This window comes from Mastigoproctus giganteus, chromosome 7 (assembly GCF_048544385.1).
Source record: "Mastigoproctus giganteus isolate SK-2022 chromosome 7, ASM4854438v1, whole genome shotgun sequence".
Classification (NCBI taxonomy): Eukaryota; Metazoa; Arthropoda; class Arachnida; order Uropygi; family Thelyphonidae; genus Mastigoproctus; species Mastigoproctus giganteus.
This window is the reverse complement of record NC_143581.1, coordinates 160,550,434-160,568,289: the sequence shown is the minus strand read 5'-3', so window position 1 is coordinate 160,568,289 and position 17,856 is coordinate 160,550,434. Positions and strand designations below refer to the sequence as shown.

Here is a 17,856-nt window from a genome sequence, read left to right as displayed (position 1 = left end):
TGGTGGTCACGGGCTCGAACCCCTGTCTAATCAGCAAGTGTATGCTACGCACTACCACTCCTGCCCACCTGGCTACGGAAGCGCCGCTAATGCTCTTAAAAACCAAATAACAACAACAATTTTATTGGCTCCCACACAGCTGTTAGAATCAGTGAACAGTTAAGCAAAACACTTGAAGATTATAAGCTGACAAACAATAACTTCCTGGTATTGCGAGACTCAGGAGCAAATATGGTAGCTGGAGTTAATAATTGTGGTTTAGAGTCTCAATCATGCCTTATACACACTACAACCTTCAACAAATGAATCCATATTTTCCCAGCAGACAGTGAAGAATATCATTACAACTTTGCCTCTGCCTTAGGAGTGTCTCGTTGCAGTGTACAGCGTGTCTGGCACGACGATTCCTTACACCCCTTTCATCTCCAAAGGGTTCAGTTATTGCTCCCCCAAGATCATCCAGCACGTGAGGCTTTTGCGCAGTGGTTTATCCAAGAAAGTGTTCAAGACTTGAATTTTTCAGCCTAATGTTTTGTTCATGGATGAGGCTTATTTCACTGGGGAAGGCTTATTCAATCAGCACAATGCTCATGTGTGGGCTCACAACAACCCATGCAGAACAACATCGCTTCGCAATAAATGTGTGGGCAGGTATGGTCAGTGACTGCTTAGTCAGCCCATACCTGTTACCATCCCGCATGAACTCTGCTAAATATCGGATCTTTCTTGAACAAGTTCTACCAGGGTTACTTGATGATGTTCCAGCAAATGTGAGACGCAACGTTTGGTTTCAACATGATGGGGCGCCTGCCCATTATGGAAGGTGTGTTCATGACCATTTGAACAATGTTTTGGGCGCGATGGATTGGCCGTGGTGGACCCGTTTCCTGGCCCCCCACGCTCACCTGATTTATCGAGCCTTGATTTCTTTCTGTGGGGGGCCCCTCAAATCTATCGTGTATGAATCGCCTGTGGAGATGAAAATGGATCTCGTGGCAAGACTCGTCTGCGCTGCTGCTACTGTCAAAGAAACTCGAGATGTGTTCGACCGTGTCCACCAGTCCATGCTGCGTCGGTGTCACGCATGCATCACATCTCATGGTGGAACCTTCGAGTATCTGTTGTAACATCATGAAATGCATCCATCTCATACTCCATTGTTAATATTATTTCAAATAAATGTTTGCCAATAATTACTGTCTTGTGTCATTTCTGCTTCTTGTGCCTCTGCTACTACTTTCCCGTGACATTTCCGGTTATGTGTTCCTATGCGATTCACATTCCTTTAGATGTTACCTACCTCCCTTAAACGTTTGTACCAATATTTTTGAGGCACCTTGTATATTCACACATGAGGAGTTATTCAATAAGGGAAAGCCAGAAGTTTATCAAACTCTAACAGGGAGCTAAGTGATTTTGTAAATGAGAGCAAAGTGAAGGAGAAATTGTTGAAGTTATACATAAGAATGGCACCTGTGGTGGATGGGACTAACAAGTTATATTAAAGGAGACAGCAAAGGAAGTAAGCAAACCCTTAGCCATAATTATGAAAGCTTCCTTGGACTCAGGGGAGGCCCCCACAGACTGGAGATGTGTAAATGTGTCCTCAATACCCAAAGGGTGAGGTCAAAAATTGACATGAGCAATTACAGACCTGTTAGTCTAACTTCTGTTCGAGGGAAAATAATGGAGTCACCGGTTAAGGATGCGATGCAGGATCATCTGGACAAGACTGCAGTTATAGTTCAGACGCAGCATGGGTTTGTTAGGGGGATGTCTTGTCTGACAAATTTGATCTGATAAAATGATGTGGTCACAAAGAAATTAGGTGCAAAGAGTAATTTTGATATCATATACTTGGATTTTAGGAAAGATTTTGATACTGTAGCACATGGAAGACTACTGTACAAATTGGAGCAGTATGGCATTAAGGACAAGTTGCTACAATTGATAAAAGGATGGTTGAGTGGGAGAAGACAGAATAGTTATCAATGGACACTGCTCTTTGTGGACTAATGTTATTAGTGGAATCCCCCCCCTCCCAGGGTTCGATGCTGGGCCCATTGTTGTTTTGTGTATTTATCAATGATATTGATGAAGGTATGTCGGGGTTAATGTGTAAGTTTGCAGACGATATGAAGGTTGGCAGGGTTATTAATGACAATAATGATAGTATGCTACTGCAACAGGATCTGGAAAAGTTGAGCAGATGGGCTGAGATGTGGCAACTAAAGTTTAACATTTACAAATGTAAAGTACTGTATATGGGTAGCAGTAACCCCAGATTAATGTATCAACCGGGTGGTACTACACTCAGGGTAGTGGAGAATGAAAGGGACCCGGGGGTAATTGTGCAGTCAGCTATGAAGTTTTCTGAACGGTGCAAAAAGGCTGCAATAGTAGCTCATGGTGTCTTGCCAGTGATATACAGGAATTTTGCTAGCAGGGATAAGTAGGGTTCCTTGTATAGGTATAGGGAACAGTTCAGGCCACACCTTGGGTACTGGATACAGGTCTGGAGACCTCATTTTAGGAAAGATGTAGAGCTGCTGGAACAAGTACAGAGAAGGGCAACACGATTGGTGAGTGGAACAAAAGGTTGTTGTTACCAAGAAAGGCTTAAATTCTGCAAATTGCAGCTTCTGGAGACTAGGCATCTGCAAGGTGATATAATTGAGGTGTATAAAGCCTTGATGGATTGAGCAAGCTCATTGCTAATGGGATTTTTCCTCTTGCTCAGATTATTCACCTGAGGGAGTATAAATTCAAATTGAGGAAAGACAGTTGTAGAACAGATGTGTGGAAATTTGCCTTTAGCCAGTGGGTGGTTGATAGTTGGAACAAACTTCCATCTGTTGTAGTCAAAAAAATCTGTTGTAGTTCAGGTCAGCAACTTAAATAAGTTCAAGGGAGAACTAGACAATCATTTGAAGTGAATATGAATAGATGGGTGTGTGTTTTTTTTTTTTTTTTTTTGGGCTAATGCTATATAAGCTTGCTTTCTTGCATCATATATCCTATTAATGCTAATACCAGATGAACGTGAAGTGATACAGAAGCCTATGGTAGATATAAAAGTCATATGACATAGATATTCACTTTCACTATGTCATACCATAGTGAATATCTGATAAGTCTGAAGTTTATCCCCTTATATATATTGTCTGTGAAAGAGTAAGGATGCTATAAGTATTTAGCTTACTCAATCCATTTAATACCTCTAGATCAAGGTATCAACTATGTGGGTAGACCTAACTTTTTCACCCTCCCAACAAACATTCCATCAAGCAATGTCAGACACCCTCGAAAGACAATGCAGCTCTTTTGTGGACAGAGCTGACTTATTAGCCTCTTGTTTTTCTACTAACTAACCCCTGTCTCTACAATCCTGTGATACCCAGTACACTCTACTACTTCCTGTACAGAAGACAGTACATAATTTCTAAAGAATATGATTCTGTCAGTCCACTGATATGTGGTGTATGCTAGTCATCTCTGTGTAAATTCAATGGAAAAATTTGGTCAAACTCCAGCAGTTTCTCTTTATATTTCTAAGGTTTTTGGTCTGTCTGGCATAAATGTCTTGTAAACAAACTCCCATCTTATGCCCTGTGGACCGTATTTTGCAATTGGGTATATGGAGATGATACCCAATATCCTCTTTAAAAGTTATTTGTGGGTAATGCCAGACTGCTGCACTATCTTCTTACCTCTCCATAAATGGAAGTGTTCTCCAAGGTTCAGTTTTTTCCTCTTACTCTTTTCCTCTTCATATTTTGACCTTTTTCTTCTGACTCTAAATCCTATCCATTGTTTTAGCAAATGTGTGAATATGAATAGAACAGGATTGTAGCACTACATTTAACCTTCCACTTTGAGAAAAACACCCTCAGCTTCTTAAATGCAGATATCAGGTAATTTTCCAATGAGGCAAAGGTAACTTAGATAATTTCAATGCTTCTAAACTCAGTCCTGTCTCATTTCTCATAAAAGAAAAAAAAGCGACTGATCCTGTGTTCATCTTGATGACATTTAGATTTCTAGACAAGATCACATATTTGAATATCAGGATTTACCCTGATATTCAAACTCTTTTGGCATAATCATATCACAAATATATCACTTCCTTCGTATAAAAAAAAAAACTTTTTTTTTTTTTTTTTTTTTTTTTTGTTCTCAGCTGTTACTTTTCTTCTGAATAATTACTCTGTACAAATCTACTGTGTCGAATATTGTTCTCATGTCTGGGATGGTGCCCCCAAAACCTCTGACTTCTAGACTCCATTCAAAACAGAGTAGTCAGATTTTTTAAATGGTCCATCTCCTAAGAATTTCCATTTACTCATTTGCACTCTGTCTCTCATACAGATGTTCATTTTCTGATGCATGTCTTTTGTACAGATTCTTTCATGGGTACCGTTCTTCTGAATTGGCATCTGTAGTTTCCTCACTTACTTTCAATTTCAAACACATGCTACAAGCAGTCAGCATCCATTCACGGCTTAACTCCAACCAACTTTTTATTCTTCCACTTTATTTAATCTACTTGTGTTTTCTGGAACCACCTTCTAATATTTCCGAAAAATTACAATCTACAGGAATTAAAGTTGTCTGATGTGAACAAGTATCTTCTGTCTTCACAGCCTTCAGTATTATAGATTCTAATACCTTTCATGTACATAAAAAAAAAATAATAAAAAATAAAAAAACCGTATATACAGCAGACTCTCAATTAACCAGGACACTTCAAGACTCGTAAAGAAAAAAATATAACCACTAAAATTATAAAATTCAAGTAATAAATAGAATAGGTATAAACAGATGTTTTGCAAGTCATAAATAAGTGACAAGAGGTGGCATTATAAGTCATGATTGGGAGATGAATGTACCTATTATCCTGCAACCCCCGCTGACTTCACACCCACTGCTCAAAAAAACAATACGAGAACAAATGTTTAGTTTGTTTTAATGTGTCGTGTGGATTGTAGTGTTCCATCGCACTGCAAAGAGACAAATTTTGTTTTGTTATTTATGTCAGTAGTATTGAAATTTTTTTTTTTGCTTAGAAATTGCAAAAATGATGAGTAAATACAAAAGAGTTGTGCTTTCAATTGAAGAAAAACGTTAAATTATTCAAAAGTTTCAAAACAGCGTGGTAAGGGTTTTTTTTATATCTATCGCCATATTTTTTAGGTATAGTGCGCAACATTTTTCAATATTTTTTGATTATCTGGGATTTTATTTTTACCATCTATTCCAGAAAATCAAGAGTCTACTGTACAGATATCCCAGATATGTGCTTTTTAAAGTAATTGAAGATAATCCTGTAGATAAGTGATAATTGCCTTCTCAGAATCAGAATCTGGTTATTTATGATGATCAGCAGATATGTCTGATATCCATTTCATTAAATAAAAAAAGTAAGGCTCTGGAGATGATAGCATATACCCTGTAGTTTTGTGTGTGTGTGAGTGTGTGTGTGTGAGTGAGTGAGTGAGTGAGAGGGAGGGAGGGAGGGAGGGAATCTATTGAACCCTTGAGGTTAATTATGAGGGCATCTTTGGGTTTGAGAGAGATTCCTTTGGATTGGAGAAGTGCAAATGTATTGCTAGTATATAAAAGTGGTTCTAAGAGAGAAGTTGGTAACTACAGACTGGTTAGTCAACTTCAGTGGTAGGAAAAATCTTCAAGGCAATGATTAAGAGTGCAATTCAGGGACATCTAGATAGATATGGCATTCTGAAGGACACATGACATGGTTTTGTTAAGGGAAAATCATATTTAACTAACTTAATAGGCGATTCTGAGCTGGAGGTGTTGAACTTTAGCTGTCCACATCCATTGACTGCTTAACTCCAACCAATTTTTATTCTTCCCCTTTTATTTCATCTACATGTGTCTTCTGGAACCACCTTCTCTCTAATATTTCCCAAAAACTAGCCGGGTGGGTAAAGTGCCTGCTTGACAACCCAAAGGTCGCGGGTTCGATTCTCGCCTTGGGCTTGGATCAGTGTACTGCAAAAACCTTGGGAGGTGCATTATGGCCACAGAAGCCTATGCGCCAACAACTACCAAAAAAAAAAAAAAAGTTGGTAGATTGCTACAGTGGATGAAACAGTGATTAAGTGGTAGAAGACAGATTTATTGATTATAAATGAGTTGTGTTTCGGATGTACCAGTGTGATGAGTAGCTTCCCTCAGGGTTCTGTTTTTAGATGTCCTTGTTTCTCATTTTTATTGAAATGATGCAATTGTAGATTATGTCAATTTGCTGATAAAATTAAGGTGGGCAAGATGGGGTTGTTAATGTGAACCAAAGTATGTGTTGTTAATGAGAACCAAAATACTTAATCTAATCGAAAAATTGGTTTAAAATATTGCAGTTAGGCTTTAACACTGGCAGAATGTGATGTACTACAAGTTCCATACTCTTCACCTCTGGCAGTGCTGCTCCCAAGTTTATAACTTAACATGAGATTGCTGTGAACTAATTCCTTGTTGTACATTTGGGTTCTTCACAGTAATTTCGTGTAAAGTTATGTTGGTCAACACGTAAAATGTTACGAAAACGAAAATACCCAATCTTGACTAATTTCATGCTGGTGAACACTAAAATCCCATTAAAATTTGTTGATTGAATCCTGTTTTTGAATTACAGTTGGGGCCTCACTAACGAGTTACTCTACATTATCGACTACGGCTCTTGGCAACGCTGCAGTTTTTTTTTTCAGTACCAACATACTCATCACGTGATTGGCAACTTTTGCCTTGCTCTGCATCATGTGATAAGTTGTCACCTCAAATGTATCTTCAACTCTGTTGCAGTAATCCTTGAATATGGCTAGGTACTGGGTGATTTGTTCTCAGTTAACGGCTGTTTTCTCTGAGATTCCTATTTTTAACGCAGTATTTGTGTTGTGTAAGATTAACATTCCCCATAATTGTGTGAATAGTCCAGATGACTTCTATTACATATGTGGAGAAGTCACGTTAGCTTCAAAAAAGTGTCCCTTAACTTGATCCATAAAAAAGGCCTACTTTTACTTTGGGTGTAAAATAGGCAAACAGGACAAGAACTGGGCTCCACACATATGCCGCACTACCTGTTTATCAGAACTCAACATGTGAGTGAATCAAAATTGTTTTATGCCTTTTGCAGTGCCCACGATATGGAGGGAGCCAACAAATTGTCACATACTGTTACTTCTATATGGTGCCTCTTATTAGAAAAGGGATGACAATGAAGAAAAAGTGGACAGTGATGTACTGAAATATAGCCTCTGCAATTCGTCCTGTGCCTCATGGTGAAGTACTACCTATTCTTGAACCACCCGATCGTTTTTATGTACACTGATGAAGATGAAGACACTGAAGATAAACTTGATATTCATGAAGTACAGCAACTGTATACGTCAAGGGATCCACCATATTGTCCAAACCTTTATCCTTCTGAACCACATAAGATCACTGAAAGTGAGCTTAATGACCTCATCAGGGATTTCGAACTGCTGCTGAATAGGGCAGAGCTTTTGGCCTCCAGGCTACAACTGTGTGGAATCTTCCAGATCATTCTGTGAAAGTGACAACATTTCATGCTCGAAATAAAGATTATGATAAATTTTATCAAACAGAAGGTGAACTCACTGGTAAGAATGTTGATGGTTTAATGGCAGCAATGAACATGAGGTACGTTCCCACAGAATGGCGACTATTTATAGACTCTTAAGGTTAGCTTTAAGGCTGTGTTATTACACAATGGAAATATGCTGTCTTCAGTACATCTTGCATTTGACACCCACAAAAAATAAACGTGCAAACATGGAAAACATCCTCTTAGGTGTACACAACAGAAGTATGAGTGGCTGATATGTGGTGATTTAAAGGTAATCGCCATTTTATTAGTGCTACAAAAGGATTAGTAGTAGTAGTGGCATGTGATGCAAGAAAGCAAGTGTATGAGCTTATGCAGCATCAGCCAAAAAAAACACACCATTCCCTCCAAATGCATGTCCAGTTCCTCCTTAAATTTATTCAACCTATCAACTTCCACAACGACAGATGGAAGTTTGTTCCAGCAATTAACCATCCGCTGGCTAAAGGCAAATTTCCGCACATCTATTCTACATGTCTGCCCCTTTAGGTTCGTAATCTGAACAAGTGGAAGGATCCCATCAGAATTCAGTGTGCTCAACCCATTCAAGGCCTAAGTATTGTTGTTTTCTCTGCTAGTGGGATAGTTGTGCCAAGGATATGCACTACTAGAAGAGAAGTTGGCCTCGACGAAAATCATTGACACTTGGAATTGAAGATAGATTGAAATAAAAGTTTTGATTTCTCCACCCCCCACATCAAACTGGGACTCATGAAAAATACTATTTACAAACTTTTAGTCTTATGAACAAAAAGTTTTGACAATTAATTTATGAATCTTTATTTCAATCTTAGAGACTTTTCTGCAACTTCATAAAGCATCACATTTTTAAAGTGGGAAGAGTTCAATATTTAACAATTGAGTTGAAAATGCAGCTCGTTGTTTAGATGAAGATTTTGAAAATGTACTATCAAGCAACATGTGATAAAAGTGAGTTCTGTGAAATAATTTAATTATTGCCCAAACATCATTTGATGTTTTCAGTGATAAATAAGCAGCTTTTCGATAATTTTGTTGCTATTTTATAAAGGACAAAGGGTTTCCATTTGGTTTGGCATTCTGCAATTTGAATGCAACTATAAAGCTTCAACATATGCAACTATTCGAAGCTTCAACTATAAAATTGTTTGTTTTGCAATAGTTTATTTCCATTTAAATTATGCAGGTAATAACAGTGTACTTATGGGCAGCATGGAATAGAACACTGAAATATGCTGCCTGCAAGGAATGGAAGGGTGTTTGGCAAAATTCAAGGAGTAATTGGATAGGCACTTCATTTGAAGATGAGAATAATAAGTCCCTGCCCCCTCAATAGATAAAGAATAAGTTCATTTCTTTATATCGTTATGTCATTTTAATACCAGTACTAACTCTAAACTGTTGTACTACAGTAATAGTTCAGTATAACAGTTGAGTCAGTATTAGTTATTTGTTTATTTTTTCCCCATAAGTTAAAACATTCTTGTGTCATTCATTATTTTTTGGTGGAAAAAATGCTTATCTATAGTGAACCTGCACTCAGTTTACAAATTTTGACCTTAAGTCGCTTTTCAAGAGTGCACAATGTTCATAAATCAGAAGGTTACTCTATATCTTGAGGTGAAATGTGATTAAAACCTGTTGGAAATTTGAAAGTAAAGCTTAATAAGATTTCCACTAACAAATTATATTAGAGGTTTTGATAACTGAGTACTGTCATCATCAAGTTAATAATTCAGCTGATTCTTCTTAAACAGTTCAGAACATTGTTTGGTCCTAACAATGCGCTTCCATCCCTTAGTGACATCTGGAAACACCAGTATGTTCACATTTATTATTGTCAGTTACCTCTACCCCCTCCCCCATTTTCTTGTCTTTCACCACTGCCACACCACACCACAACAAGATTAATCCTCACTCCACTGTCTCTATTAATGTATTGCAAATATGAATTGTATGCAGCAGTGTTGCTGAACACTTTTGTAATCAACAAATAATAATAATAGCACAGGGTGCTATGATTATTTTTTGTAATCATGTCACAGGGTGGAGTCTTAATGAGAGATAACTAATCCCTACAGTTGTAATGTTTTTTGCCAACTGTACCACAAAGTGTCTTGTATTAGCTATGCTCTTGTTATTAGGTTGTAATTTAGAGGGGAAAAAAATGAGTAAAAGTATTTAAAAAAATTTATATTATATATGTGCATATAGGTTTCTAAATGTAATGTGCGGATATTGCATTAAGGGTGACTATAACCACTTTGTGGTTATATTTCCCTTAATATAGTTCCAAATATTAGCACAAAGTGTCTTGTATTAGATGTGCTCCTGTTATTAGGTTGGAAGTTTAGAGGTAAAAAGAATGAATAAAACAAAGTATAACAAAAGTAATAGGTGCATATAGCTCCTAAATGCAATATGTGGTTATTATATTAAGGGGGACTTTGCTATTAAAAGTGGGATACCGTATAATATTAGTAGTTTGTCAATCCCCCCCCTTCTGTATTTGGGAGAGTAATGATAGTGCATTGCCACTACCTTGCTATTTCTTATGTGGCATGCTATTATAAGATAGCTTTCTATTTTTACAGCCAGGAAATGATCCTTATTGTTTTGTGGAGTTCACAGACCACCAGGCTGCTGGAGCTGCACTTCTGGCAATGAATAAGCGTCAATGTTTAGGAAAGGTAGGAAAAAACATTGTCATTGATCAGAATTTATAGATTACTAGTATGCAACGTTTTTGTAAAATTTGTTGAATGTTAGTTTAAGATTGTCGATGTAAAATAAATTGAACAGTGGTTAATGATTTGATTCAGGTAAAATAGCACAATATATAAATTTTATATGTTATGGTGTTTATCATTTACGAAGTTACCAGCAATTGTTTCGAAGTATAAGAGCTGTTTAGAATGATTCTATTTTGGGATCATAATGCTACGCTATTTTTTTTAATTATGTAATAGTTCCTCATAGCAGAGATTTAATTCTGAGAGGATGTTTAGCCAGGTTAAAATACTGATTTCAGATATATATCTCTCTCTCGCTGGTGAAACTTTGGAATGTCCTTGACAGCCGTGTCTAGATAGCAGACACGTTGTTATGAACAAATCTGAACACTGAACATTTCTGAAGCAAGCAAATTCTGCAAAAGTATCTTTTTTGAAGAATTATAATCCAAACAGAAATCCACAGACAGAAAAATATTAGGTGTGGTGATGTTTGAAAACATTATTGGTAAGCAATTCTTTGGCATATCCTAATATAAAATGTATATATTGTCAGTGAGATTAATTTTAAGTTCAATGTGGACTTTAAAAAATCTCTTTCTTTTCTCCTGCCTAAGATTATCAAATCTCTAACTTTTCAGAAGCTAAGAGGTGGCAGCTATTTGCATACTGTATGCCATATCCAAAAATTTCATTACTTCATACAGCATGTCCCACCCACTTTTTCTTAAAATTGAATACACCCTGAATTGTCAAACTAATAGAGCAAGCTTATCTGCGAAAAGATCTAAACCTCCCAAGCACTTCCTAATTCATTTCACAAATATACGTGGTCTCAATTCTAATGTCAACGATGTCCATTTCCACTTGCAGTCTGCCAAACCCCATGTACTTTTTCTGACAGAATCTCAGTTATCGTTTGATTCAACTACTGTTCATCTCAGATGCCCAAATTATTCGCTGTATGATTCCTTTCGCCTCAAAGGTGGTACATGTGCATATGTCCGTATGCACAAGTATTACTGATATTCCCTGTCAGAGACTTGGCAATTTGGAATCTCCTCTCTTTGATCTTCTCTGGCTTAAAATCTCTCTACCTCATTGTGTCAAATTCATCTGTTGTCTCTACCGTTCTCCCAACTCCACTAATCACTTGGAACTCTTTGACTTCCTCACTTTGCAAATTGACTTTCTTCAGTTTAACTTTCCTAACAGTGAGGTAATTTTCCTTGGTGATTTTAATGTTCACAACTCCAGTTGGCTTCCGTTTTCTAGTCATACCGACCCAGCTGCCGAGATGCTGAGTCTTTTGCAATTACTAATGACCTTGCACAGATTGTTCATTTACCTACAAGAATACCGGACAATCCTAATCATACAGCCAATAGGCTTGATCTTTTTCTCACAAACAACCCTTCTAAGCACACGGTCGAAGTGAGAGGTTCTTTAGGCACTTCAGATCACAACTTGGTGATTGTCTCTTCTCCAATGGAACCTTTATCTCATGGCTATTCCCAACCTCGTGTTGTGTTTAGCATTACAAGAATGCAAAATGGGATGACCTGCGAGACTTCTTTTCCTTGGTGGTGGGATTACTGTTTCAAAACTTCTGATGTCATCGTCTGCTCAGATCGTGTCAGTGAAATTATTCTTGCAGAAATGGAATCCTTTATCCCACACTCCACTTTAAAATCTCGTCCTTTATCTAAACCTTGGTTTTCCAATAAATGTGCTGAGGCTGTTCAAGAGAAGAATGTTGCATATCGTAATTGGCTTGTTTCCAATTCTTCAGTTTCATTTTCTGCCTACACTAACGCTTGAAACAATTGTAAAGCAGTTATTTATCATTCCAAACTAGAATTTGAACAGGCTAAGAGTAGAAAACTTGCTTCTTGCTCTAATGGTGGCTGTGCATTCTGGTCTTTTGCCAAAGCTATTGTCTGCAACTTTTGCCCATCTCTGTCAAAACCAGATGGTTCTGTTGTCACTTCAGCCAAGGATAAAGCTGACCTGCTAGCATCCCATTTTTCTTCCAACTCATGAATTAATGATCTTGGTAAAACACCTCCCACCATTCCGAACATGCTCTATTCAATGCCTCCTGTGGTCTTCCATCACAAGGATGTCAGAAGGATTTTTACAAATCTTGATGCTAAGAAAGCTCCAGGTCCCAATGGTATTTCTCCACTTGTTCCCAAAACTATGCTCCTGAACTTATGCCTGTTCTTTGCCACTTTTTTTCATTTTCTTATTCCTAAGGTGTTTTGCCTTTTGCTTGGAAATTTGCTCATATCCAGCCAGTTCCTAAAAAGGTGACAAATCCCTCCCATCCAATTATCGTCCCATTGTAATTACTTTTACTGTTTCTAAACTAATGGAGAAATCAATTAATTGCCAACTCTTACACTACCTAGAAACCTTCCGTCTGATCAACAATTGCCAATATGGATTCCGTCAGTGTCGATCCACTGGTGATATTCTGGCTTATGTTACCCATTTATGGACAAGTTCGATGAAACACGAGCATTTGCTGTTGACATCTGAAAGGCTTTTGATCGTGTTTGGCATAAAGGTCTTCTAAACAAGCTTCCATCTTATGGTTTGCCAACTGGTTTTTGTAATTGGTTATCCGGTTTTCTGTCTGATCACTCACTGAGGGTGATGGTAGGTGGTTCTCTGTCTTCTAACTTCTCCACTAATGCTGGTGTCCCCCAAAGTTCAGTTCTTTCCCCCACTCTTTTCCTCTTGTATATTAATGACCTTCTTCCATTGACTGGAAATCCTATCCATAGTTTTGCCGATGATAGCACACTGCATTCCAATTTCCATTTTGAGAAACCTTGTCCTGCTCAATCAGCTTCAACTTCTCGTTTATCTGCTACCAGTTCTTTAAATGCTGATATCCAGGTAATTCTCCAGTGGGGCAAAGACAACTTATTTGATTTCAATCCTTCAAAAACTGTCTTGTCTTATATCTCACAAAAAGAATTCTTCTGCTCCTATGCTTATCTTTGGTGACACTCCGATTTCTAGGCAAAATGATATATCTCTATTGGGGATTACCCTGACTTCTAATCTCTCTTGGCACAAGCACATTAGAAATATTGTTTCATCTGCATCTAAAAACTTGGTTTTTTCTTTCGTTCGCTCTCGGAATTACTTTTCTTCCAAACTGCTGTTCACTCTGTATAAATTGCAAATCCGCCCTGCCATGGAATATTGTTCCCACATCTGGGGTTGTGCCCCCAAAACCTCTCTCAGGCTTCTAGATTCCCTTCAGAAAATGTCAGTTAGGTTAATTAATTACTCCTCTCTAACAGAGTCTCTCCACTTTGTCTCAGACGTACTGTTTCTGCTGCATGCATTTTCTACAGATATTTCCATGGGCACTGTTCTTCTGAATTGGCTTCTATAATTCCCATTTTTTTTTTCTTTTTTTCTGTCTCCCCAGAACAGTCCGAACACGTGCTGCCAACATCCATTTACTGTCCAACTTCAAACTCACAAAACCAACTTTTCATCTTCCTTGTTTCTTCATTCAACTGCTGTTTTCTCGAACAATCTTCCTTCATACATATTTCTTGAAAATTACAGTCGACAGAAGTTCATGTCTAATGTCAACAATTATCTTCTTTCGTTTTCCCAACTTCCAACCGTAGCACGGTACTAAATACTGTAGGTTATAATACTTCTGATGTTTGGAGTTTTCATAAAAAAAAAAATAAAGAAATGCATAGTGCTCTGGTTGAAGAAGATTTATGGTGATCCTGTTGTCAGGGAAATAGGTAACATTTTTTTTGTAATAAAAATAGGTAGACCAAACCAGGGTTTGTGTTTGCTGGGAGAAACAGTTGATTGCTTCTCGGACTCCTGGTAACAGACACTACTACTATTTCAGAAACTGTTGTGACTATCTTTCCTTACCACCATATACCCGATTTATTTTATCTATAAACTGATATCAGCATACCAAGTCAAGATACCTTGTAATAACCCTGTATATACAAGCGAAGGAAGTACATTAAATCTATTCTCATCTGTTTCTTTCTCAGATTTAATACATTCTAACAGAATTTCTTTCGAAAATAACATATCCATTTGTGTTGGAATCCCAGAAGTGAGTTGGCCAACATAGCAGCAAAATCAACTACTCCTTTTGCTAAAGGCTTCTTAATTCTGTATACAGACTAAGTGAATAACTCCACACTGCTATCTTAAATAGTCGCAAATGATGAGAAGGCCAGGAACAAATTGTATCGGATAAAACCGAAAATAGAATCTTGGAATACAAGCGAACGAAACTGAAGATGTGGAAAGTTAGCCTAGCCAGGCTGCATTTAAAACATTTGTATATTAATTACTCACCCTTGTTTACTCAGAAAGGATGTTTCATTCCACAGCTCCATCCAAACTATTCAACCTATTTCGTTAATAATTCCAATCTGTTGAAAGAGAACATTGGCATGCCTTTAGAAACCTCTACAATGCACCCTTAAGCAGCTCTTAGGTGACGGACAGAGTACAAGATGGTTTGTTGTTTTTCTGTCATAATGCAAAAGACATAACTCACACTGAACAGTAAAAAAAAAATTATTCAAGTAGAAATTTGATACCACCTATCAATATCAAGTGACCTTCAGGTTTTTTTTTTTTTTTTTTTTTTTTAATAAACAGAATATATTTAAACTTTGCATACTGGTACATTATGGCCCCAACTGTACATATCCATATATCTTTAAGCCAGCCACTATGTTGAAAGTTAGAGCTCTCATCACAAATACTATTTCAGCACAAGAGAGATTTACAATGGTATATAACTGAACTGATATGTATGCACTGGAGAACTCTGACACAGTATTCGTGGATGGGTGTCCTTTGATCATATAGAATGTTTACATGGTCTGTACCTTCTAATGATGTCCATGTGATCAGCTAATAATTTACTCAACCTAATCAATCTCTCACACTGTAGATTTATCACAGTTTTGTGATAAAGCTAGTTGCACTGATTTGGTGCCTGTCTGTCTTATCAAATGATAGCACTGTTACAGCAGCTTTATGGTTGTTGACACCATATTAGAAATTTATAGCAATCCTATTATCAGTAATAAAGTGCTATTTATTTGTAGTGCTGCAATACTGAGGCGATGTTGGTATTTTTCTGGACTAAATTTGGATGTATCATTTGAATTTGTATGGTTGGTTTTTTTTATTTTTTATTTTTGGTGTGATTGCCAGATGTTTGAGTGGAGAAGGTAAGCTGATCGATAAAAATCTTGCTATGCACAGCTGCATTAGGAATGTTAATTTCTTCTGACACTAATGAATAATCAACACAAAATGAATGGATCAAAGCTTGAGGTGGTTTCATAGTCTTTTCTAAGGGCAGTGTAAAAAGACTGTCACAAAAGCTATGTACATTGTATAATGAGAAACTAAGCTAATAAGCTTTTAATAAGTGATTAAAATCATAAATTTCTGTTATGTATATATTAGTATGGTGATTTTTATTAGGTTACAATTATATCGGTTTATGAACCCTTAAAAATTTATTGGTCTGTATTAAGCAGTGTTTTTTTGTTTATATTTTTTGGTGTTTTTAATGCAATAAGTAATGTCTTGATATCATTATATAATAGGAGATGAAGGTAAATTGGGCCACATCACCTAGTAACACACCTAAACAAGATACTAGCAGTAAGTTGAATTTTGCTTATCTTTCATTATGTTCAAGTGTATTTTGCTCTTTTTCATTATATGTTCGGTTATGTTTTGCTATTTTATTTATTAATTAACCTTTAATTCTTTTTTGAATGAGTTTCCGGCAGAATAAACCACCAGGAGCAATTCTTTTCAAGGAATTCCAAGTTTGCAAATATTAAAAAAAGAGTGTGTACTGGACTGCATTTAAATGTTATCTATATTAACTTTACGTTCTAATCGTAGAGTGAGATTGTTGACAAAAATAAATGAAATCAAAGTTTAATTTTAAAAAATAAGAAGTAAAAAGAAAAAAAAGAAAAAAAAATCGTGTGTGTGTGTGAGTGAGATTACATTTCATTAAACTTCTGACCCCGAATTCAGTATCAGTTTGTGTAAGCCCATATAGTCTTAAATCTTATTGAAAGGTTGTGCCCACCTATTCTAATTTTTGAAACTTGTAAATTTAAAGTTATTAGTTCTACTCTTATTATTTTTATTTTTAACCACAATTAACAATTAATAGATGACAGCGTGTCCCTATAGAGTTTTAAGGCAATCTGCGCTATATATTGCATTAAAACAGTCTTCAAAACGTGTGTATATATGTATGTACTCTTGAGAGGATTAAACAGTAGAGAATTTCCCAGAAAATAAGCAAACCTCAGGAAGTGGTAATTAATTTCTGGTAATAGAGAAGAATGAAGATGAATTGATTCCTGTCAGCAATGACATTAATCAGAATGCATAGGTAGTTCCATAGTGTAGAATCTGTAATGCATGTTTTTTGCAGAACTAAAATTAGGAACTTGGAGATGATCTTTGTCATTATGTCACAACACAATTAATGGTGGCTATGAAAAGTGGCTGTTTAATAAGCATTTGGTCCTCTGGTGACAAGGACATTCTATTTGGGGATTTTCTCAGCTGTGATAAACCAGCTATCTATATATTTTTTAACTTGAAATAGTAGTAGTTTTTCCAAGTTTACAGGCTCTGTAACCAGGAGTAGGACATCATTATATCACTTAAAGCTAGACTTGTAGGAGAAATGACTTGGGGCCAGACCCAATGTCCACTTCTTGCTTTCTTGTGGTATAACTTTTAGTAGGGAGTGAGATATATAGCTACTGAAGAACAAATGAAGATCAGCTGCCACTATTTGACCAACCTTTTCAGATTGACGAATTATAAGACAAAACATTTTCACTGTAGTAGGATAAAACAGTTGTACTATCTTAATATAAATGTGTTATATCAGTTGCCCTGTAAACCAAATAGTACAACACGTTTAGATGGTGATGGAGAAATAATATCTGTAAACTCTAGCTACGTTTGCTTTAAGTTGGCCTTAATTAGCCCTTTGAAAATTAGAAGTGTAATTTTTCCTAGTATATTTTATCCTGCAGACAAAATGGGCTTTACACTCAGTTTATACCTGACATCTTTTAACCTAATTAATTGGTAACACCTGAAACCATTTCAGGTTATCAAGCTACTATGCCTCAAACAACCATTTCTTATTACCTGATACTAAAAAACATGTAGCTTTGTCAGTTTGTCGTGTTGTAAACTTTGGGCTGACATTTTCACACAAATTCATAACAGTATTCAGAATTGTAAAGATCTGAGGTAGTGGCCCACTGCACAAAGCAGTTCCTCTGTTTGGCCAAACTCAGTCCAACTTTTGTGTAGATTGGCAGATATTGCCTTGTACTGGCCTAGAACTATTATAGAGAAGTGATGTTAACCAAAACTCCTTTTTAAGCAAAGAAGCATGGTACTATTTCATTG

The 17,856-nt window shown here is 36.7% G+C and overlaps 1 protein-coding gene across 3 annotated transcripts in view; it reads left to right on the top strand.

Annotated features, from left to right (window-relative positions):
- The window catches only part of LOC150083290 (nucleolysin TIAR-like), a 261,413-nt gene that overhangs the window by 23,804 nt on the left and 219,753 nt on the right, over positions 1 to 17,856 (top strand). For all 3 annotated transcript variants that reach the window (XM_090377152.1, XM_090377153.1, XM_090377154.1), the window contains exons 4-5: positions 10,225 to 10,320; positions 16,002 to 16,059. In XM_090377152.1, coding sequence (XP_090233278.1) covers positions 10,225 to 10,320; positions 16,002 to 16,059 — 154 coding nt within the window. The remainder of the gene's footprint in view (positions 1 to 10,224; positions 10,321 to 16,001; positions 16,060 to 17,856) is intronic.